The 20,749-nt window shown below is 38.4% G+C and overlaps 2 protein-coding genes across 3 annotated transcripts; both read left to right on the forward strand.

Moving 5' to 3' along the window:
* The first annotated feature begins 287 nt into the window (after positions 1 to 287).
* Positions 288 to 8,069, forward strand: LOC131802490 (uncharacterized). 2 transcript variants are annotated; one of them, XR_009342231.1, is made up of 3 exons: positions 288 to 527; positions 619 to 7,650; positions 7,724 to 8,069. XR_009342231.1 is itself a non-coding variant. In XM_059122842.1 (2 exons), exon 2 carries the CDS (start codon positions 1,824 to 1,826, stop codon positions 3,270 to 3,272), a length of 1,449 nt encoding a protein of 482 aa, XP_058978825.1. In that variant the 5' UTR covers positions 293 to 527; positions 619 to 1,823; the 3' UTR covers positions 3,273 to 5,864. The 2 variants fall into 2 exon arrangements, 1 of the variants encoding a protein (XP_058978825.1); XM_059122842.1 differs by lacking the exon at positions 7,724 to 8,069 and having other exon boundaries at positions 293 to 527; positions 619 to 5,864.
* Positions 8,070 to 12,720: 4,651 nt separating this feature from the next.
* LOC101899383 (histone-lysine N-methyltransferase SETD1) lies at positions 12,721 to 19,784 on the forward strand. Its single transcript, XM_005189956.4, has 6 exons — positions 12,721 to 13,220; positions 13,280 to 13,625; positions 13,686 to 13,935; positions 13,989 to 18,097; positions 18,157 to 18,781; positions 18,842 to 19,784. Exons 2-6 carry the CDS (start codon positions 13,327 to 13,329, stop codon positions 19,013 to 19,015), a joined length of 5,457 nt encoding a protein of 1,818 aa, XP_005190013.1. The 5' UTR covers positions 12,721 to 13,220; positions 13,280 to 13,326; the 3' UTR covers positions 19,016 to 19,784.
* Positions 19,785 to 20,749: the final 965 nt, after the last annotated feature.

Below are 20,749 nucleotides of genomic sequence, written 5' to 3' on the forward strand. Positions count from 1 at the left end.
GCAACCCGTGGACGCGTCCGGTAGCACTCAGCTATGCTTCCGCGAACGGCGGATTCTCCATACATAAGGTCGGCCATTTGAACCAAAAAGGTTGAATTTGCTTTCGTCCGCGAACAACACATTCTTCCAAAATGAAAAATCTTTTGATGTGTGATCCTTGACAAATCGCAATCTTACTTTTTGATTTCGTTTGCTGATTAGAAGTTTATGCCTAGCTCTTCTTCCATTGTAATTTGACATATGCAGTATATTTCTTATTGTTTGGGGCAACATACTTTTCCCAAATCCTTTTCAAAAATTGTTGGAGATGGTAACCCTGCAATTACCAAAGCTAAAAAAGTGTAGCCAAATTTGAAATACCACTGTCATAAATGGCCGAAATATCCCAAGCGAAGAGGGAGACGAAACTAAATTTAAGCCAACATCTTCATTTTGTTTATTTTTGTTGTTTTGCTTAATGTCATTTTTATATAAATAGGCCCTTCTGGTCATTGTTTATTCCCTTTTTTGTTAGAACCCAAAAATAAGTAAGTCGTGTTAATTTTTATTGTTTTTAAATTAAATATTTTTATTTTTTTTGTAAACTTAATTTTTGTTAAATTTTTAAAATTCTTACAGAGAATAAACAACTAAACTCACTATTTGTAAACAAACAAACCAAATAAACGCCGCTTTTTATTTTGCCGAAATCCTGCCAGTCTTGTCATTTGGGAGCCAGCCGAGTTTAGGTTTATTCCTGGAAAATAACAAAAAAGGACAACTTTATTCTTTGTTTATTTGTTTTATGCCAATTTAATTTCTGTCGTCAATTGTCTTGTTGAATTTGTGTTTATTGTTGCTGTTTATTAAAACGGACGGACATTTTATAAAAACAGCTGTCACCACTTTAAGTCACAAAAAAAAAAAAAAAAAAATTCTTACCTGTATTCAAGAAATTCTGCCGGTTTTATGCCACAAAATTAAGATCTAACCAGAAGAACCAGTGGACGCAGCACTCAAGGAATTCCGCCAGCCCGATATAACCCTGACACTTACGATATGTCTGTCGTTCGCTCACCAACAGGAGATACGCCTACCAGCAGCCACCAAAAACAGCAACAAATGCCAGCTGCAGACGCAGCAGTCAATACACCGCCCGCCAATACTTCTAAATCTTCTTCTTCTCAGTTACAGCTCCAAAAACCGCCTTCAAATACACCAGCCAAAACACCAAATCGTGCAAATGAATTAGCCGAGATGAGAAAACTTATGAAATTTGAAATGGAACAGATGCAACGTCAGATGAAAGCAATGCAAGACGAATTTTTAGCAGCACAAGCAAAAATGCAAGCACAACTATTAAATACGTCACAGCAGTTTGCTTCTTTGCAAAACACAATGTCGCAGCAAGCATTGCCTACACTGACGTCACAACCACCAATTTTCTCAAACCAAACGACACAACAACCGCCATTGAATACGCCGCAACAGCCACAAAGGAATCTGCCACCACAGCCGCCATTGAATCTGCCACCACAGCCGCCATTGAGTCTGCCGCCACAGCCGCCATTGAATCTGCCATTACATTCAGTAGTTTTGCCACCACAAACAGTACCGCCAACAACAAGTCAACAGTTGCAGACTCAAGTGCATCAACTGCCGCCATTGTCTATCAACACAGATGAGTCTTTTCCAAATTCACTTTCAAATAACTCCAACGGAAATGCACATAAAAAAATTTATCCCTTGCCTTTTTTTCAGGTCTTCCAGAGGAGTGGCAGGCATTTTTCGAAGAATACGAGAGCACCACAACCGAATTTGGTTACTCCAATCTCCATAACATCATGCGTTTGAGAGACGCATTGAAGGGCCGAGCAAGGGAAACAGTGGAATCCATGTTGGGGAGTTCTGCCAACGTCAGCGCCATTTTGGAAATTCTGCAGGAAACATTTGGTCGACCAGAGCAACTTATCCGAAGCCAAGTAGAAAAAGTCCGAGCCATTCCACCGCTGGCAGATGATAATTTGGATGCACTTGTCAACTTTGCCAACAAACTCTCCAATATGGCCACTTTCCTAAAAAACGCCAAGGGTGAACACCATCTATCCAATCCATCGTTGCTGAGTGAGCTAGTGTCCAAACTGCCGATAAACCGCCAAATGCAATGGGCCAAAAAATGTCTGCAACTCCAGCACCCCGCCACTATAGTTGATTTCAGCGATTGGTTGGGAATATTACGCCGTCTCGCACATATGGTCCACGACACACAGCCAATTTCAGCAACCTCGTCCAATCGCCGACACACACAAACACAACAAAAAAAATACGCATATGTCGCTGTCAGTTCGAGCTGTCCAATTTGTCAGGGAGAGTGCAACAATATAAAAATCTGTCCACACTTTTTAAAAATGGCCATCGATGACCGATGGAATAAAATTAAACAAATTAAAACTTGTTTTTGTTGCTTAAAGAGAGGCCACCAACTTAAAAATTGCCACAATAAGCGTCGTTGTGGCATAAATGATTGCCAAAAATTACACCACCAATTGTTGCACAAAACACTCGCGACGCCATCCCAGGAACCGAACCGAACATTATCCACACACGATTTGGAGCCACGAACGAACACCCCATCTCTTCCCGACGCACCGCCGTCTCAAACACAACGAAGAAATTGTCATGCCGCCCACTACACCGAAAACGTACTGTTCCAGATTTTGCCCGTGACGCTATACGGAACACACAAACAAATAACGACGTACGCGTTCATTGACGACGGCGCCAATGTGTCCATGCTGGACGAGGACGTTGCTCGCGAACTCGGAGTACACGGGAAACCGGAGATTTTAGAAATTCAGTGGCTTAATTACCAAAACATAAACGAAAAAACAGAAAAAATTAATTTGACAATTAGTGGTGTCGGTGAGTACAACAAGTACCCGATAACCAATGTTTACATTTCGTCCAATCTGTCATTGCCAATACAGAGTTGCCATCTGGCTCATTTAATTAAATCCCGTGAAATCGACCAAATCGCCGAAATCCCATTCCGGGATTATTCGAATGTTCAACCTAAACTAATATTAAGCTTGCAACATTCATTTTTAACAGTTCCCTTGGAAGCTCCTCGTATGATGACCGATGTTGGACCAATCATTACCCTAACGAGATTAGGCGCCGTAATTTATGGACCGATCCCAGGCGAGAAGAGTTCCAATCTTAAGCGGGCTTTACACGTTAGAAACGTTTCGAGGAAGAAAATTGTGACTTGCTTCAGAAAATGCATACCATGATGCGGCAATATTTCGACGTGGAGACATTGGGTACCAAAGTAAATGTGACACCAATTCTGTCCATAGATGATGAACGAGCGTTAAACATATTGAGAGAAAACACGAAAAGAATTGATGGGCGATATCAGTGTCCGCTTTTGTGGAAAGAACATTTTTCTCCAATTCCAGAATCGTACAATTTGTCGTACAACCGATTGCAGTGTGTGGAACGAAAAATGGCAAAGGACAGTGTATATGCAGCTCAATATTGCAAAAAGATAAGAGACTACGAGGAAAAAGGATATTGCCGTAAACTTTCAGTAGCAGAACGAGAAAGAAGGAGCGACCGAACGTTTTATTTGCCACATTTAGGCGTTAAAAATCCCAACAAAGATGGAATTCGTATCGTCTTCGATGCTGCTGCTGAAGTTCAACAATTTTCATTAAATAAAGCCTTATTACCTGGACCTGACATAAATAACTCTTTAATCTCTATTCTTTTTAAATTCAGGGAATTTCCTGTAGCCGTGTGCGAAGATATACAAGAGATGTTCCACCAAATTGTAATCGCCAAAGAAGATCAGGACAGTCAGCGATTTCTATGGAGAAATGGGGATCCCAGTCAACCCTTAGAAACTTATGTAATGGAACGGATGATTTTTGGAGCCACTTGTTCGCCCACCATAGCCCAATATGTGAAAAACCTAAATGCCCGAAGGTTTATAAATGAGTCGCCAAGAGCAGTACAAGGAATCATCGATCGTCATTACGTAGACGATTACGTCGACTGTTTCCAGACTGAAGGTGAGGCAGTTGAAGTGGTACGTGATGGTGGGTGGATTTAATCTCCGCAACATCAAGTCTAATTCCCTTGTTTTACAACCCTATTTATGTTTGGCAACCCTATTTCTGATGAAAGTGATGGCAACTCCATTTTTGATGATGGAATGGAACGGGTACTCGGTATTCATTGGCTGCCAAAATCAGATGTTTTTTGTTTTGAATTAAAATTGCACAAAGTGGATGAAAAAATATTGAAATTGCAAAAAGTGCCAACGAAACGCGAAATGTTGTCTTTAAATATGTCCGTATTCGATCCATTCGGGTTTCTTGGTGATTTTATGGTGACGTCGAAGATAATTATGCAAAATGTGTGGAAAAGTGGTATAAAGTGGAACGAGGAGTTGCCGGCCGCGATTTATAGCCGCTGGAAGACCTGGCTGGAGGAATTGCCTAATTTAAAGGATTTCAAAGTTCCGCGGTGTTACAGTGATGGATTTTTTAATTGTATAGTAGATTTGCATGTGTTTGTGGATGCCAGTGAAGATGCAATGGCTGCTGTGGCATACTGGCGTATAGTAACAAATTGTGGTGTAAGTGTTGTGTTCGTTATGGGCAAGACGAGCTGTGCCCCAACAAGATACCATACTATACCTAAGCTTGAGTTGCAAGCAGCAGTAATTGGAGTGCGAATGAAGGAAAAAATTTTGGAAAATCATTTGAAGAATATTAATAACATTTATTTTTGGTCACTGTTGAGGAAACAGTGATAAGTTGGATCCGTTCAGAACACCGTACATACAAACAATATGTGGCAAATAGAGTGTCGGAGATTCTGGAAAGCAGCCGTATGGAGCAGTGGCGGTGGTGTCCAGGAGCGGAAAACCCAGCTGACGAAGGGACCCGTGCTAAAGGACCCAAGAAGTACCAGCCAGAAGGACGTTGGGTTTCTTGGTGATTTTATGGTGACGTCGAAGATAATTATGCAAAATGTGTGGAAAAGTGGTATAAAGTGGGACGAGGAGTTGCCGGCCGCGATTTATAGCCGCTGGAAGACCTGGCTGGAGGAATTGCCTAAATTAAAGGATTTCAAAGTTCCGAGGTGTTACAGTGATGGATTTTTTAATGGTATAGTAGATTTGCATGTGTTTGTGGATGCCAGTGAAGATGCAATGGCTGCTGTGGCATACTGGCGTATAGTAACAAATTGTGGTGTAAGTGTTGTGTTCGTTATGGGCAAGACGAGCTGTGCCCCAACAAGATACCATACTATACCTAAGCTTGAGTTGCAAGCAGCAGTAATTGGAGTGCGAATGAAGGAAAACATTTTGGAAAATCATTTGAAGAATATTAATAACATTTATTTTTGGTCAGATTCCTCAACAGTGATAAGTTGGATCCGTTCAGAACACCGTACATACAAACAATATGTGGCAAATAGAGTGTCGGAGATTCTGGAAAGCAGCCGTATGGAGCAGTGGCGGTGGTGTCCAGGAGCGGAAAACCCAGCTGACGAAGGGACCCGTGCTAAAGGACCCAAGAAGTACCAGCCAGAAGGACGTTGAAAAAATGGGCCAGAATTCCTGAGAAAAGAAGAGAAGTATTGGCCGGACGAGGGACAAATTGGAACCTGTGTGGATCACAGCAAAACAGAGCTAAGAAACAAATACAAAGTTTTGGTGGCTTGCCAGGTATGTTTTTGTATTCCAGATATTAATAGATTTTCAAAATATCGTAGGCTGAAACGGGCAATGGCGTGGATATTCCGATTCGTTGAAAATATGAAGAGGAAATCAGTGGTGTCGGGTGATTTGACGGTGGAAGAAGAAGCACGGGCGGAAATGTATCTCTGTCGCTGCGTACAGCAAGAAGTATATGGGGATGAAATTCTTGACATACAGAGAACTGGATCAGTGTCTGCCAACAGCTCCATAAAGTCTTTAAATCCACAAATTGGAAGTGATGGTTTGCTTCGGGTATCTGGAAGAATAGAAAATGCTTTTTTGTCCCTGGATACCAGACGACCAATAATTCTACACAAAGGTCATCGTTTTACACTTTTGCTGGTGGAATTTTACCATTCTCGTTTTTGTCACATAAATGTTGCCACTACAATGAGCGAAATTCGTCTGCGATTTTGGATTCCGTCACTTCGTCAACTTCCAAGAAGCGTTCAGTTCCGATGTCTTGTCTGCAAGATTCGTAGGGCCAAACCAATTCAACCACAAATGGCCCCGTTACCCTTGGAACGTGTCACACCTTATGTCAGAGCCTTTACCTACACAGGACTTGACTATTTTGGTCCTGTAACAGTGTCAATCCGGAGACAACGAGAAAAAAGGTGGGTGGCACTGTTTACATGCCTTACAGTTCGCGCTGTCCACTTGGAAATTGCAACAGACCTGTCGAGTGATTCCTGCCTAATGTGTATTCGGAACTTCATCAATCGAAGAGGCGTCCCAGAGATGAGAAGAAGCGACAATGGGACGAATTTCGTTGGCATAGCAAAGGAGCTGCAAGGTATAACCAATTTTTTAGACACTAATTCCGTTTCTTCTGGTCTGACAGCTCTTGGAATAAAATGGGTCTACAATACGCCAGTGAATCCCAGCGAAGGCGGAGTATGGGAGCGTCTTGTCCAATCTGTTAAAAAGGCTCTTTACATCATGCTAAAGGAGCAAGCCCCAAAACTGGAGACTCTACAAGCGTTCCTGATTGAAGCGGAGAATATGGTCAACAGCAGGCCACTTACATATTTGCCAGTTACTCCAGAAGACCCAGATCCATTGACTCCAAACCACTTTCTGCTTGGATGTACCAATTCAACCCAGACTCCAGCACCGTTTGAGCCTAGACTGATGTGTTTAAGGAAGCAGTGGCGCGTCACCCAAAATTTGAAGAATGGCATGTGGCATCAGTGGCTTCGGGAATATCTTCCAGAATTAACTCGAAGAACAGAATGGTGTCTTCCTTCTCGGTCGTTGGATGTTGGTTGCCTTGTGTTTGTTTGTGATCCAGAGATGGCTTGGAGTCAATGGAGACGTGAACGAGTCATCGAAGTATTCAGGGGCAAAGACGGAGTGGCACGATCAGCCAAGGTGAGAACGAGTGCCGGTGTATACCACAGACCTGTGTCCAAACTTGCCATTTTGGACGTGGAAGCGTCTGGAGACGGAGTTGGTGAAGCCTCCCCCTCTGGGTCAGTTCACGGGGGTGGGGACGTTGGAGATGGTAACCCTGCAATTACCAAAGCTAAAAAAGTGTAGCCAAATTTGAAATACCACTGTCATAAATGGCCGAAATATCCCAAGCGAAGAGGGAGACGAAACTAACAGCCAGTTCCACGATATCGAAAGAACACGTTCGCACAACTTTTACACGACAAACAGCTGATTTCCGTTCCACTAAAATCTATCAGAACGAAAATTTGCACGAAAATCAAAGCGAACGAAAACGTAAGCATTTCAGTGTAATTTTGCGTTCCACTATCTTTTTTCTTTCGTACGCATGCGAACACAAATGTCAAAATCAGTCACTTGTGTGTTTGCTATCGTATAATAACAATTAAGGAAAATTGTTTTAACATAAACATTGCTTGATTGAAAATGGAAACAAAAATGTAAGTAAAAATAATAAATGCAATTTAATATGTGGACAACAAATATATATTTTTTTTATTTTCTCAATTCCAGCACGAAAAAATCATCAACTACACAGCTGCGGGCACTAGTTGAGTAAATGGAGGAGAATCCTGTGTTCGCCAGAGGAATGCCAATTTTTGGAAGCAGCAGAAGAAGTTTTAAATCGGGGCGGATTTGGGTAGTTCTGCAACCATCATATCCAAAAGAGCCCGAAAACTTCCTTCGACACACGAAAGTTGGCCACAAACCTAGAAAAAATCATTTTTTATTATTTCAAAAATGTAAAAATACAATCATACTTACTGGTTGTTAGGTACTTCAAATAAATTCGAAGCATCTCTTAAATGCCTCCGTGGCACATTTCGAACCTCCTCCATAAAAAATAGGGCTACGGAAATATTATTTTTTTTATTTTCTAAGAGCACAAATAGTTTGAACACAGTCACTAGAAATTTTATTTTGTTTGTTTATTTACAATTTGTTTGTTTACAACTGAAATGTCAGTTGAGACAGAGCCACTGCTGCTTTTTCGCGTTTAAATTAGACATTTGACGCTTTTTTTGCTTTATTTCGCGATTAATTTTTCCAAAAAAATATTTAGCAACACTGAATCACGTAAGGCTATGCGAAAGAAAGAACGAAAGTTAGTGGAACGCATTCTTATACGAAAGTGAGTGAGTAGCCTTCGTTCGCACAAATTTTCTTTCGAGATCGTGGAACAGGCTGTAAATTTAAGCCAACATCTTCATTTTGTTTATTTTTGTTGTTTTGCTTAATGTCATTTTTATATAAATAGGCCCTTCTGGCCATTATTTATTCCCTTTTTTGTTAGAACCCAAAAATAAGTAAGTCGTGTTAATTTTTATTGTTTTTAAATTAAATATTTTTATTTTTTTTGTAAACTTAATTTTTTTTAAATTTTTAAAATTCTTACAGAGAATAAACAACGACAACTAAACTCACTATTTGTAAACAAACAAACCAAATAAACGCAGCTTTTTATTTTGCCGAAATCCTGCCAGTCTTGTCATTTGGGAGCCAGCCGAGTTTAGGTTTATTCCTGGAAAATAACAAAAAAGGACAAAAATTTTTGCGAGCTTCGGTGCACTCAAAATGTTTTTGATCTACCATAAAATATACTTCTCATCACTCAAGGTATATATTTTATTACTAGCCGTTTTTTTTCTTATTTTCTACACATCCATCTGTTTTGAACCGTCCATAAATCACTTAGCGATTTATGGTTTTTGTTATGTTAAATTACTAAATTTCTCACTCCAACAGTGGTTTGTCCTCGTTGTTTTCCAATTTTTATTTTTTTAATATTTACGTCAGTAAATTACACAACAAGTGGTAATTTTTGATATATTAGCTTTTTGGGGCTTCCCCAAATACATTTACAAAAATAGCGCGAAGTTGGACGCAGTTCGAAACAGGGATGATTACAATTACAGTAAACTTTTTTTCTACAGCCTAATAAAAAATATACCATATATACACTAATAAACAATGGTCCTTACAGGCAAAGGCTAACTCGGTCTTACGGCGTGTTCCCAACCCATACGCAACAGTAATTTTTAATGCAGAATAATAACTAGCTACTTATCTCGATGTATAACCGCATCCTTACTTTGATAGTCTGTCTTATGCCCTCGCATCCATGATCACTATCCCTTTTCTACGTTTTGGTGATCCCATTTACCGCCCCATTACACCACTTACCTCGCCTCGACTATGAATATCATTATAAAGAAAAACAATAAATAAAATAAACAAACTGAATAAATTTAAGAAAAAGGAATTATATCCAATGAAAATCGATCGGTCTCTTGACCAAATGAGCACATCAACAAAATGTCTTCAAAATGGAACTGTCAGATATTTAACCTTAGCCACGACACCAGCAAAGTGTCAACTATGATTTGATTATATTATTGATTTTCCAGTCCTTACTAACGTCTACTGCAAGAGCTCTTTGAAGTCGGCGTTCGGACAAAACTATTGCAAACAAACAGAAAAAAAAGAACTTCGAGAATGTCGCTTAGGTAAATTATAGACAGAATAAAAGATAAACATTTAGTCGACGTAAACACACTTACATAAAATATAACTAAAAATAAAAAAAAAATATATAAAACTATTATAAAACAAAAATTAAAAAAATACTTAAATACAAAGAATCTGAAATTTTGTCACTATCCTTTATCCTGATCGTCAGGTCGGAAGACAAGTTGAACTTGCTAAGAAGAGATCTCGATATTTTAGTGGAACCGATGCGTCGATTTATGGCTCCCTTAGAGCAGGATTTTATTTTCTTCCCAAATTAACTATATTTGTTCGGTTTCAATTTCCAGCCACTGCGATGGGAATTAACCTTACAAGTGGAGACTTCGACAAAACAAATGGATTCTATTTTTTTGTGACCTCGGTCAATTCGCCTTAGGTGCTGAGTTTGGTTGATGGGGAGAGATCTTCCTACGATATATTTCCATACTCCATAGATGTCACTGGAGTGGGACTGTTATACAGAGTTATCTGGAGGTAATGCTGTATTTTGCCTTGGATATTTTGGCAACGTATTCTAGTATGACTATGGTTCTCTAGATACCGCTGAAACCAATTCTCAAAATCCAGCGAATAAGTTCTCGATCTAGCTGGCCAATAAGGCAATTATTAATATAAAACCATGACATATCTAACTTCTACTTTTAGCTTTTCATTTATTCACTGGGCACATATATCAGTAACTCGGTGTATAGGTTATAACAATTCTGGCAGACACTCCCACCACACAAACATATTTAATTAAGCACGGATTTATTTTTCCTTGTAACCATAATAATATTGTTTATTTTATAAACTTTGCAAAAGGGAAATTTACAAATATTTAGATTAGTTCTATATTAATATGCACCCTTTTTTTGGCAAATAAAAACTTTTTACTTCATTTCCTTACTACTGCCACTCAGCACCACAAAATTAACTGCCTTTTCTCCGCTTGTACCCTCATATATAACAACATCCGACATTTTACATAAAAGCTATTTTTGTCATCTTTCATCTTCATAGATTTGTCCTTTTCTCCTAACGCGGGATACTCCGATATCTCCCTCCCGAAATTTCTGAATTATTTTCATATGTTGGCAACGCGAGTTCATTCACCTGTCAATGTCGCGAATAATAATAACAGGCAAAATCCAAAAAACCTTACTTGAAAGAGCTGGCGGTGGTATTATTTGTATCAACTGATTTAATTTTTTTCATTTATTATCATTCCCAATTTATTAATTTGCTTTTTCTTCTTTTTAGTTGGCACAACCCAAGTGTGAAGGAACATGTGAGACATAACTATCTCTGTGGCTGCAAATAACCAGTGGTGAAAGCCCAGCCACCATAAGTCGTGTTGATGTTCCCCCATCTTCCTTCGCACTCGGGGGCTCGAAACTGCCACTAACAAAATAAACCAAACGATTTTACTAATTATGGGCATTGCTATTTTTAATGGTTACCCGCAAACAGTGCCAATAACATACCCCCTAACTCGTCCCTAGCTCTCTCTGGCCCCCTCAACTTTACTGCCAATTGGGAACTAGAGTTAAATCGTGGATTGGAGACCGTCACGCAGGCGTGAAAGGTCTCACCCTAAGGCCTTTCTACGCCGATTTTTTTAGAGTGCAGGTGCGGACTTGATTTTTAAAACGGACCGCAACAAAATATACGTTTCTTCTGGTAGTGATTTTGATAACAATCATATATTGAATGAAAGAAAATTGTTTGTTAAGTGTAAGAGTTTCGCTTGGAGCTACTTTATATGCTTTACTTATTTACTTCGCAACTGCAATGGCGTCTATGTTTTACACGATATGTGTTACCACTATATAATAAATTTGACATTATATATGTAAAAAACATTTCGTTAACGTCAAATTGCATTTATACTATTGAAGATTAATCTACTGTTATTTTAGATCCAGTAGGTTAATCTTATGTGTTTAGATACAACCCATGGTAGAAGCATGGTAGAATTAAGAAGGTAAAGTCATGACATATGTTTATAATATTATCAAAATTATTGATTTGACAACATATCATTGTCAGAATTTTTATTTACAAATCCATTGTATGAACAGAAAGATGGGAACCTGTTTTTATTCAGTGAATTTTGACAAGGTAAATTACAGAAAATGCAGTGATGGATAGTCTACTGATATATGTCTTTACCATATTAATTTTACCATCGTTAAAAAATGGTACATACACAACCAAAAGAGGATGCAAAAAATCGCTTAAAATTATGTATAAAAAATAAAGAGACAATTGATGGTAGAAAATAAGTGCTTTTTTGGTTATTGCTCCAATGCGACTTTGGGTGTACGGCAAGTATATAAACACCATGATCAGTTTGTGTTTATTAAATCCAGAGATCCGGTTTAAGGAATAAAACCTGATAACCAATTATCAGAATTATGTGCCCAAAAATGAAGTCAAAACAATTTATATTATATATATTATTTTAACATCATAAATAAACACATTTGGTATTTGGATTATTAAGTTCAATAGGCGAAAAACATTTTCCTAATATAATTAAACTTAATCCTTTTATATTCTTCCTCTCAATGTTTATTTGTCAGCTGTTAGGGTAAATCTTGTAACACTTCAAGGAATCACTAGGAAATAGTGGAAAAAACTGCATCCCTTCCAAATTGAAATGTAAATATACCTAATCATGAGGTATACTACGTTTTGCAAATTTAGAAAATAAAAATGAGGTTTAACTTTTTACCACGAATGTTTTTCACAATGTCGGCGTATAAATTTATTACAAGCGTGTTTTCTACGCAGTGGAATTTGGCAGAGTAAATTGCAGAAAACGCTGAGATGGGTGAGATAATTTGAAATGGCATTACCTTCTTAATTTGTTCTACGTTATTATTGTACCGTGGGATTCAGTTAAACTCTGGCTCGAGATCACGTAAAATATTTAAATAAATTTTACTCTACAGAAACAAAGTGTAGGAACGCGGCTATTGTGCAGTGACATTGTAGCCATTGTTCTCCTTTTAAAATCAACTCTGTTCTGACAATTAAAAAAGTGGCATATGTGTTTCTGTTCCATTCACACGCAGCGCTGCCCCAGAAATCTCGCTAACATTTTTTCGTACTATGACGGAGAACTCTGGTTTCTATTTCCTGAAATTTTGTGATTAACTACGAGAAAACGGACATATTCTCATTAAATTGTTGGGAAAACTTTGTAAAACCATATAAGCTATCTCCTATGCTATGGAATCTCTCAATAGAAAATAATCCTTGGTCGAAAAGTGGGAATCTACTTCCATATAGAATTGGAAACAAGCAAAGCAAGTTACTGTCTGTCGTGCTGCGCTGCCAAGCGCGCCAGTTGTAAATTGGCCTCGCCGTGTATTGTATAAAAATATTGTCGAATAGAAGAGCCACACAGAAATGGTTTGAGGAGAACTTTTTCTCTGTGGTATTCACGTTGAGGTATTGACTTCAATAACTAAAAAAAGTGTTTTGGCTACAGGTAAGATATAATTAATTTAATATCAGGATTGTTTTGTGTATTTCTTGGTCGTATTTTAGATTTGGACAAATTTTACAAATTCTTGCTACAGAAGTCTACATCGTGAATGTATGATCGAATGGAAAGCAGTTACTCGCGAATGCCTCCCACACATCCAACAAGTAATGGTGCGGTTAGTGCTGGCGAACAGCAGACGTGTGGAGGAACAAACACCCAAAAGATTCCGCGAAACTTTAAGCTACTTTCGGACCCAGCCTTAACAAAGGGTGTTATTAAACTCTATCGGTTCGATGGAATCGTTCCTAATGACCCGACATATCCTCCGGTTATGCCGAGGGATCCTCGAAACCCGGTAGTTCGTCTGAGAGCTAGACCCGTAGAACCTATGGTTTTGGCAGTTCCAAGGTAAGGAAATAGTGAACGTGTATAAATTGCGCCATACTAATAGCTTATATTTTCCCCCAGGTTAAAGATAGATGAAAATTATGTCGGTAATCCTCCACCGATCGAAGTGACCATTACTAATCTCAATGACAACATTGATAAACAGTTCTTATCCCGAATGTTAGAAAAATGCGGTCCGTACGATGATATTACCATCTATCATCATCCTACAACCAACAAGCATCTTGGAGTGGCTCGTATAGTCTTTGAAAACGTAAAGGCATCACGATTGTGCGTTGAGAAATACGACCAGAAATCTGTGATGGGAAAGGTAATTATTCTGAAATCGCAATTTCGAACAATGTGTTTATGTATTATATTTAGATTATCAGCGTGTTTCACGATCCGTTTGGCAGTATCTGTAAACAAACTATCGATGATTTGACGTCAACAAAACCGAAAGCTCCGCCACCTTCAATAAATACAGAAGCACAAGTTGCTGATGTTGCTACAGCGTCTCTTACAAGTGGATACATTGACCACCACCATCAAGAATATATTCCACATGACGGTTTCGAAGTTGGTTATAAACATTCATATCGTTCTGAACGTGATTATGAGCGTTATCGTGATCGATACGACGATGACAGATCTTATCGAGATAAGCGTGGACAGAGAGGTGATAGCAGGGACAAATATACCATAGGCAGATATGAAAAAGATCGCCCACAGCACCATCATCATTACACTAGCAAAAGGGATCGATCTAGGGAGCACAGTCGTGATCGAATCAGTGGAGGAAGGCGAGACAGGGATCGAGACAAAGAGAAATGCAGGGATTACGAAATGTCGAGGGAGCGTGATAGAGATCGAAGAGATCGTGAACGGGATTATCGTGATAGAGACCACCGAGATCGGTCAGATGAGAGAGACCGTACGGATAAAATGCGAGGAACTGATAAATATGGCAGCTCAAGGTACGTACGGGACTATGGAGAATCCACTTCTGCTTCCAGTTCACATTATGCCTCATCTAGTGGTGTTATATACTATCCTCTACAAACCAACACAATTCCACCCTCTTCCTCCCATTTAATGGCTAACTCCATTCCTACAACATATGATTATCATGCATATAGTTACAATGCAGATAGTCAAACTTCTGCTCATATTTGGCATGGTGGTGGTGTTCGGACGTGGCCAACTTTACCAAGTCAACAACCTCCGCCACACCAAACTCAGCCTCCCCTGCCACCGCCTCCGCCAGATGCCACCCCCGATTGGGATGAACCGGAACCACCACCTCCAGGGGGGTACTCTAGTAACGATGAGAACAATAGTCAAACTGATCAGAAGCAACGAATCAAAAAGGTTTCTTCATCTGAAAAGAAGCTATTAGGGACTGAAAGCAAATTGGATCCAGTAACAGATTCGGGTACAGTTGATTTGGATACGCGGATTGCACTTATGTTCAAAGGAAAGTCATTTGGTAATGCACCCCCCTTTCTACAGATGGATAGCAGCGATTCTGAAGCTGAAAAGGCTGGATTGGAGACGAAAATTGATGTAGACGAAGGGGAAGTGAATTCCGACTCAAATGGTAAAGTATTGAAAAGTCAGTCGAACATAATGCAAATCAAGGATGATAAATCGGCAAACACATCCAAAAAATTGAGAGTCATCCAACAAGGAGCCAGTGATATATCGTCAAGCGATGACGAAATACTACTTAATAAATGTTCGTACAGCCCTATAGAGACGACACTTAAGAAAAAAGAAGTAGATGGAATGTCGCTCTCAAGTTTGTCCTCAAACGATGATCCAAGAAACGTTCATGTAAAGGACAATCATAGTTTAATAGTTTCCACAGGAAGTGGTACAACCGCTGCTGTTCCATCAGTTTCGTATGTATACGCGTCAACTGCTTCAACGAATCCGTACTACTATCCAGGAAACGGTTATGCACCATATTCTTCAACAGATGTCGCCCCACCGGCAGCACAATATTTTCCTAACCCTGCGTACATACAATCGTCATATTTACCTGGTATCGGACCAGCCTTATCTGCATTCGGTACTGCGTCAGGTGCTTATAGCGATGCGTATGGCGATGCCTATAAATCATTTTATCGTTCTGATGGCTACACGAACTATGTTGGAGCACATACAGCGGTATATGAAGAAGATCCCTATAAGCGACACATAGAAGAAGTGGTCAAAAAAGTAAGCGATGAACTCAAACAAATTTTAAAAAGAGATTTCAATAAGAAGATGATTGAAAATACAGCGTTTAAAAATTTTGAAACTTGGTGGGACGAACAAATTCAGAAGAATCGAAGATATAAAAGCGAAGTAGAAAAACTGACTGAAAAACCTTCCCTAGTCACTAGCCTTGCGTCAACAAGCATACCCACTACAACGCGAATAGATAAACCACCTGACATCAATCAGTTGATAAATAGCCATCGGGACATATCTGACTTCAGTTCAAATTACCCTGCATTAGGCTTACGTGCTGCGATTCCTAAACTGCCGTCCTTTCGACGAATACGCAAACAAAATAGTCCAAAATCCCAGAAAACAGATGAGGAGAAACGTTTGAGTGATCAAGAAGAAATGGTGCAAGGCTCAGATTCAGAAAAAGAGGATTCCAACCTTAGCTCTGGAACTTTGCAACAGATTGTAAGTCGAGTAAAGGAAACAAAAAGTCGCCATGACTCTGCGATCAAGAGCAAATCAAATGTTTCCCGTACTAAGCGAAAGGGAAGTTCGTCCAGTTTCTTTTCAAGTTCATCGTCAAGCGAAGGAGATAATGACGACGAAGACGATGACGATCAGGATGGAAGTTCAGGTGATGGCGACGACAGCGCAAGTGATGATGATTTAAGTTCAATATCGGATATAAATGATAAGGAAACTAAGCGAGATAAAGAAAAAACAAACAAGTTAGCTGTTGTAAAAAGCGCGATATACTCGGACACTGAGGATGAAGATAAAGATAGCCGGGTGGAAAAAATTACCAAGGAAGATTCTAAAGCTTTGGTTTCAGATTTGGAAGATATTAGCAAAGACACCTCATTTAGTATAGGAGAAGATCTGCAAGAAACTATGGTAGACCAAAGGGGTAATGTTGAAGATTCCAAGCAGAAATCCTTAGAAAAAGTTGTCGATGCCGTTTCTGAAGAGAAAGAAATCTTAAAAGATAAGAAAAATGCGCAGTTGGAACATCAAATAACTCAACAACGAAAGAAATCAGTTTTTGAATACGATCGTATTTATAGCGATTCGGACGAGGAACGTGAATATCAAGAGAAACGACGACGTAATACCGAATACATGGCGCAAATTGAACGAGAGTTCCTAGAGGAACAACAACGTAAAATGGTCGAAGAGGAACAAAACAAAGAAATAAGAGATTCAATTCAACCATCGACTAGGGGTATAGAGATAAATCGGTCTTATTCTGCAGCATCCAGAAAGTCGTTAGACATGTCTGACACACTCGATTTTAATAAAGTTCCCCCCACCCCTGGAGGAAAGTTAGTCGTAGAGCCTATATTTAGCAACACATCGTCCAACAAAAATAAACCTACGTTCAAAAATAAAAAAGAAAAGACTTTTACAAGTAATAAAGTAAACGACTCAAAGGCCAGAAAGGATACTGCGATGAAAGCAACTGACTCCCAAAGCACAACAACTGCTGTAATTTCTAAAAGAAATGACGATATTTGTGCAAATTCAAATGTAGAAGTAGATTTGCAAGCCAAGATGGTCACGTCAAGCGATTCTAATGGTTATTCGACTGAAAATAACACAAAAACAAGTCAAGTAGAGCCAGTTGCAATGTGCGTAAATGCTACGGAAGAAACACTAGAAGAGATTCATCTAAAAGATACATTGTTGCCATCGAAATGTTCTAACCAACTTGACGAGGATAATGAAACAGTAAAAATGTCTCCTGCTTCCTCCGACGGAGGTTCCAGCCAAGCTAGTCAGGCTAGTCAGGTGGCGCTGGAGCATTGCTACTCATTACCCCCACAAGCGGATATCCCAAAACCAAAGATTTCGTCGACAGTCGAAACTGCTCGAAAGACACAGCAATATTTGGCACACGATCATGGAGGTTACACAACGCCCCCTGCTGCATCATCTTGCATGTTGAGCGAAGTTTCTTCACCACAAATTGCCACCCAAGCATGTTCTATAGCGAAACCTGGCCCAGGAAGACCACGAAAGGATGCTATTCGAAGCAAGAAGAAAGATGATCGGGCACTTAATAAAACTGAGCAAAACCTGGAGAAGACGGACATGGTTTTTAAAAACAGCTTTGACAAAGCATTGGCGGTCTTTGAGCCTCGAGAAATGTTCAAACCTCGCGAAACCGCTGAAGAAATGATGGTGTTGTATGAATTTTTGACTAGAGGCATAGATTCGGAGGATATACAGTACATCCGGCGTTGTTATGAAATTCATCTCCAAGAAGACACGTATGGGTAAGTTCGAAATTGAAATGTACGTTTAAGTTTTTGTTGACAAATCCTAGATATTTCAGTTTTTTGCTAAACAACACTCACTGGGTAGACCATTGTGTTACGGACAGATCGTTTGTTCCTCCGCCGAATAAAAAGCGCAAAAAAGATGATGAGCTAAAAGTTCATAAGACTGGTTGTGCCAGAACCGAAGGTTTCTACAAACTGGATGTTCGTGATAAAGCCAAACACAAATATCACCATGCCAAGGCTAATGTAGAAAATGCACAGACCTGGGATAGAACTGATGACCAACAAGCAACCCAACACAATAAGCAAGTATCGAAAATGCAGGGCATTTCTCGAGAAGCGCGATCTAATCAACGACGTTTGCTTACTGCATTTGGTTCAATTGGCGAGTCCGAATTGCTGAAATTTAATCAGCTGAAGTTCCGCAAAAAACAGCTTAAATTTGCTAAATCGGCTATACATGACTGGGGCCTGTTCGCTATGGAACCGATTGCTGCTGATGAAATGGTAATCGAATACGTTGGACAAATGATTCGGCCTATTGTGGCTGACTTACGTGAAACCAAATATGAAGCCATTGGCATAGGGAGTTCGTATTTGTTCCGCATAGACATGGAGACTATCATCGACGCTACGAAGTGTGGTAACCTAGCTCGTTTCATTAACCACAGCTGCAATGTAAGACAATTTCTTAGAACATTTTAAACATAATCATAATCCACATAATTTCTCTTTCAGCCGAATTGTTACGCAAAAGTCATCACAATTGAATCCGAAAAGAAAATTGTAATATATTCCAAACAACCGATAGGAATAAATGAGGAAATAACATATGATTACAAGTTTCCTTTAGAGGATGAGAAAATACCCTGTCTGTGTGGTGCGCAAGGTTGCAGAGGAACCCTTAATTAAGTTTCTATTAATTTTGTAATTTGCTTCTATTCTATTCTATTGCCTTTTAAAACTTGAATAGTGTATGTTTCCCAAATCTGGTTTTAATTAGACTTTAAAGTAAAGTGACATGAAACACTCCCACTTAAAACTTTTATACAGTTTAAAATGTAGATAACGATTTTTAAATCATTGTTATGTTGGCGAAATTACAATATGTTACATATAGGACATACATATTTCAATCATACACATATATGCCAATAGAATATTCGTACATTATATTCATATCCACACCACTGTCATTTGCATTTTGGTGATATTTAGAAGAATTACCTTTTCATAAATGTTAGTTATTGTACATATTTTAAGCTGAGCTTTTCTTTTATGTATACATAATTTACATTTCACCTAAGTTAAAAATTTGAAATATTCGGAAGGCTTTTTTACTATATACGGTTGCATTATGACTAGTTATGTAATTTTAGGATGTATTTATCAATAAATGAGAGCATAAAGATGTAATTATTAATTTAGAAATTAGATTGAAACAATTAAAATATATCAACAGTAAATGAAAGAAACACTCTACTACCCAGATATATGTATGATGTTGTAAATGTGAAAGGCTTTACAGGATATGTTTTCATTTTTAATTTTAAAGTATATAATGATTATTAAGATAGAAGAAACAACATTTCAATATACATACTTTCTAAAAACAAACACTTGACTGTTACATGTTGTTCAATAATTATTAAATTAATAAATGCCAAAAAGTGTGCTACTATCAGGGGGATTTTATTCATTAATAATCCCAGCTAGAATGGAATTGCGATACATGCGAAGAAAAATAAAAACTAGAACCAAAAACTAATTTTAAGGGATAGGCGTATTAGATGCTCTTTTCGTGGCTAGACGAAGTTCAAATTTAAAAATGTATATTTATGCAACATTTGCTCCGTTCGAAAAATGCAAGAATGTAGAAATTTTTACTTCGATAAAAATTTTACTTTTATTATATCGAAAAAAAAAATTGCAAAACTATAAAAAATTACATGTTCTCAAAGCAATTATTGAAACATTTTTTCATTCCAAGTTGGTAAATAGTCTGACTGTAGAAACTTGCTTTTCATTGCTTAACATATGCAATGGTAGGATTGTTTCCTACATTAATAGTATTTGTGTTCCAGTTCGGTAATTTTACAAGTGTGTTGCAGATTAGAACAGTAAGGCGACGGCCACACTTTCTTTTGGTTGGCGAGGAAGTAGGTTCTGATCTCAGCCAGGCTCATGTGCTCTGCTAGATTATGCAAAATTGAGAACGAAACAGTACAATACTCATTGCAAAAGTTGGCAAACGCTACCCTGTATATTAACTCTATACAAATAATGTAGAAACTAATATTGAATACATGCCTTTCTATTAATTTATTATGTCCATCATACAATGGCAAAAGTGCAAACAAAAAACAATATTTAGAATGACATTTCCTTTTTGATAAGGGTCACATTTATGTTTGTATTCAACTTACGCACTAGCTGTTGTGACTTAATGAACTAAAACTAAAAAATTATAGCTATTCGCTACTTTCAACTAGAATTACATAAAATTGCTGTGGTACAACCATCAGCACCCAATCAAACAAAAAATTAACATAAACGTTTTTTTGTTTGGATTTTCAAATGTGGTTTTAAAAAATTCATTTTATTAATTTATTCACATATTTTTCTGTACATATAAAAATTGTGTAT

Source organism: Musca domestica, unplaced genomic scaffold, assembly GCF_030504385.1.
Source record: "Musca domestica strain aabys unplaced genomic scaffold, Musca_domestica.polishedcontigs.V.1.1 21, whole genome shotgun sequence".
Lineage (NCBI taxonomy): Eukaryota > Metazoa > Arthropoda > Insecta > Diptera > Muscidae > Musca > Musca domestica.

What these genes read in the sequence shown, in the direction of transcription:
- LOC131802490 (XM_059122842.1), top strand. Translation starts at nt 1,824, where the DNA reads ATGCGTTTGAGAGACGCATTGAAGGGCCGAGCAAGGGAAACAGTGGAA.
- LOC101899383 (XM_005189956.4), top strand. Translation starts at nt 13,327, where the DNA reads ATGTATGATCGAATGGAAAGCAGTTACTCGCGAATGCCTCCCACACAT. An exon ending in AGAAATCTGTGATGGGAAAG is followed by an intron (nt 13,936 to 13,988) that starts GTAATTATTCTG and finishes TATTATATTTAG; the next exon opens with ATTATCAGCGTGTTTCACGA. An exon ending in TCATTAACCACAGCTGCAAT is followed by an intron (nt 18,782 to 18,841) that starts GTAAGACAATTT and finishes TTTCTCTTTCAG; the next exon opens with CCGAATTGTTACGCAAAAGT.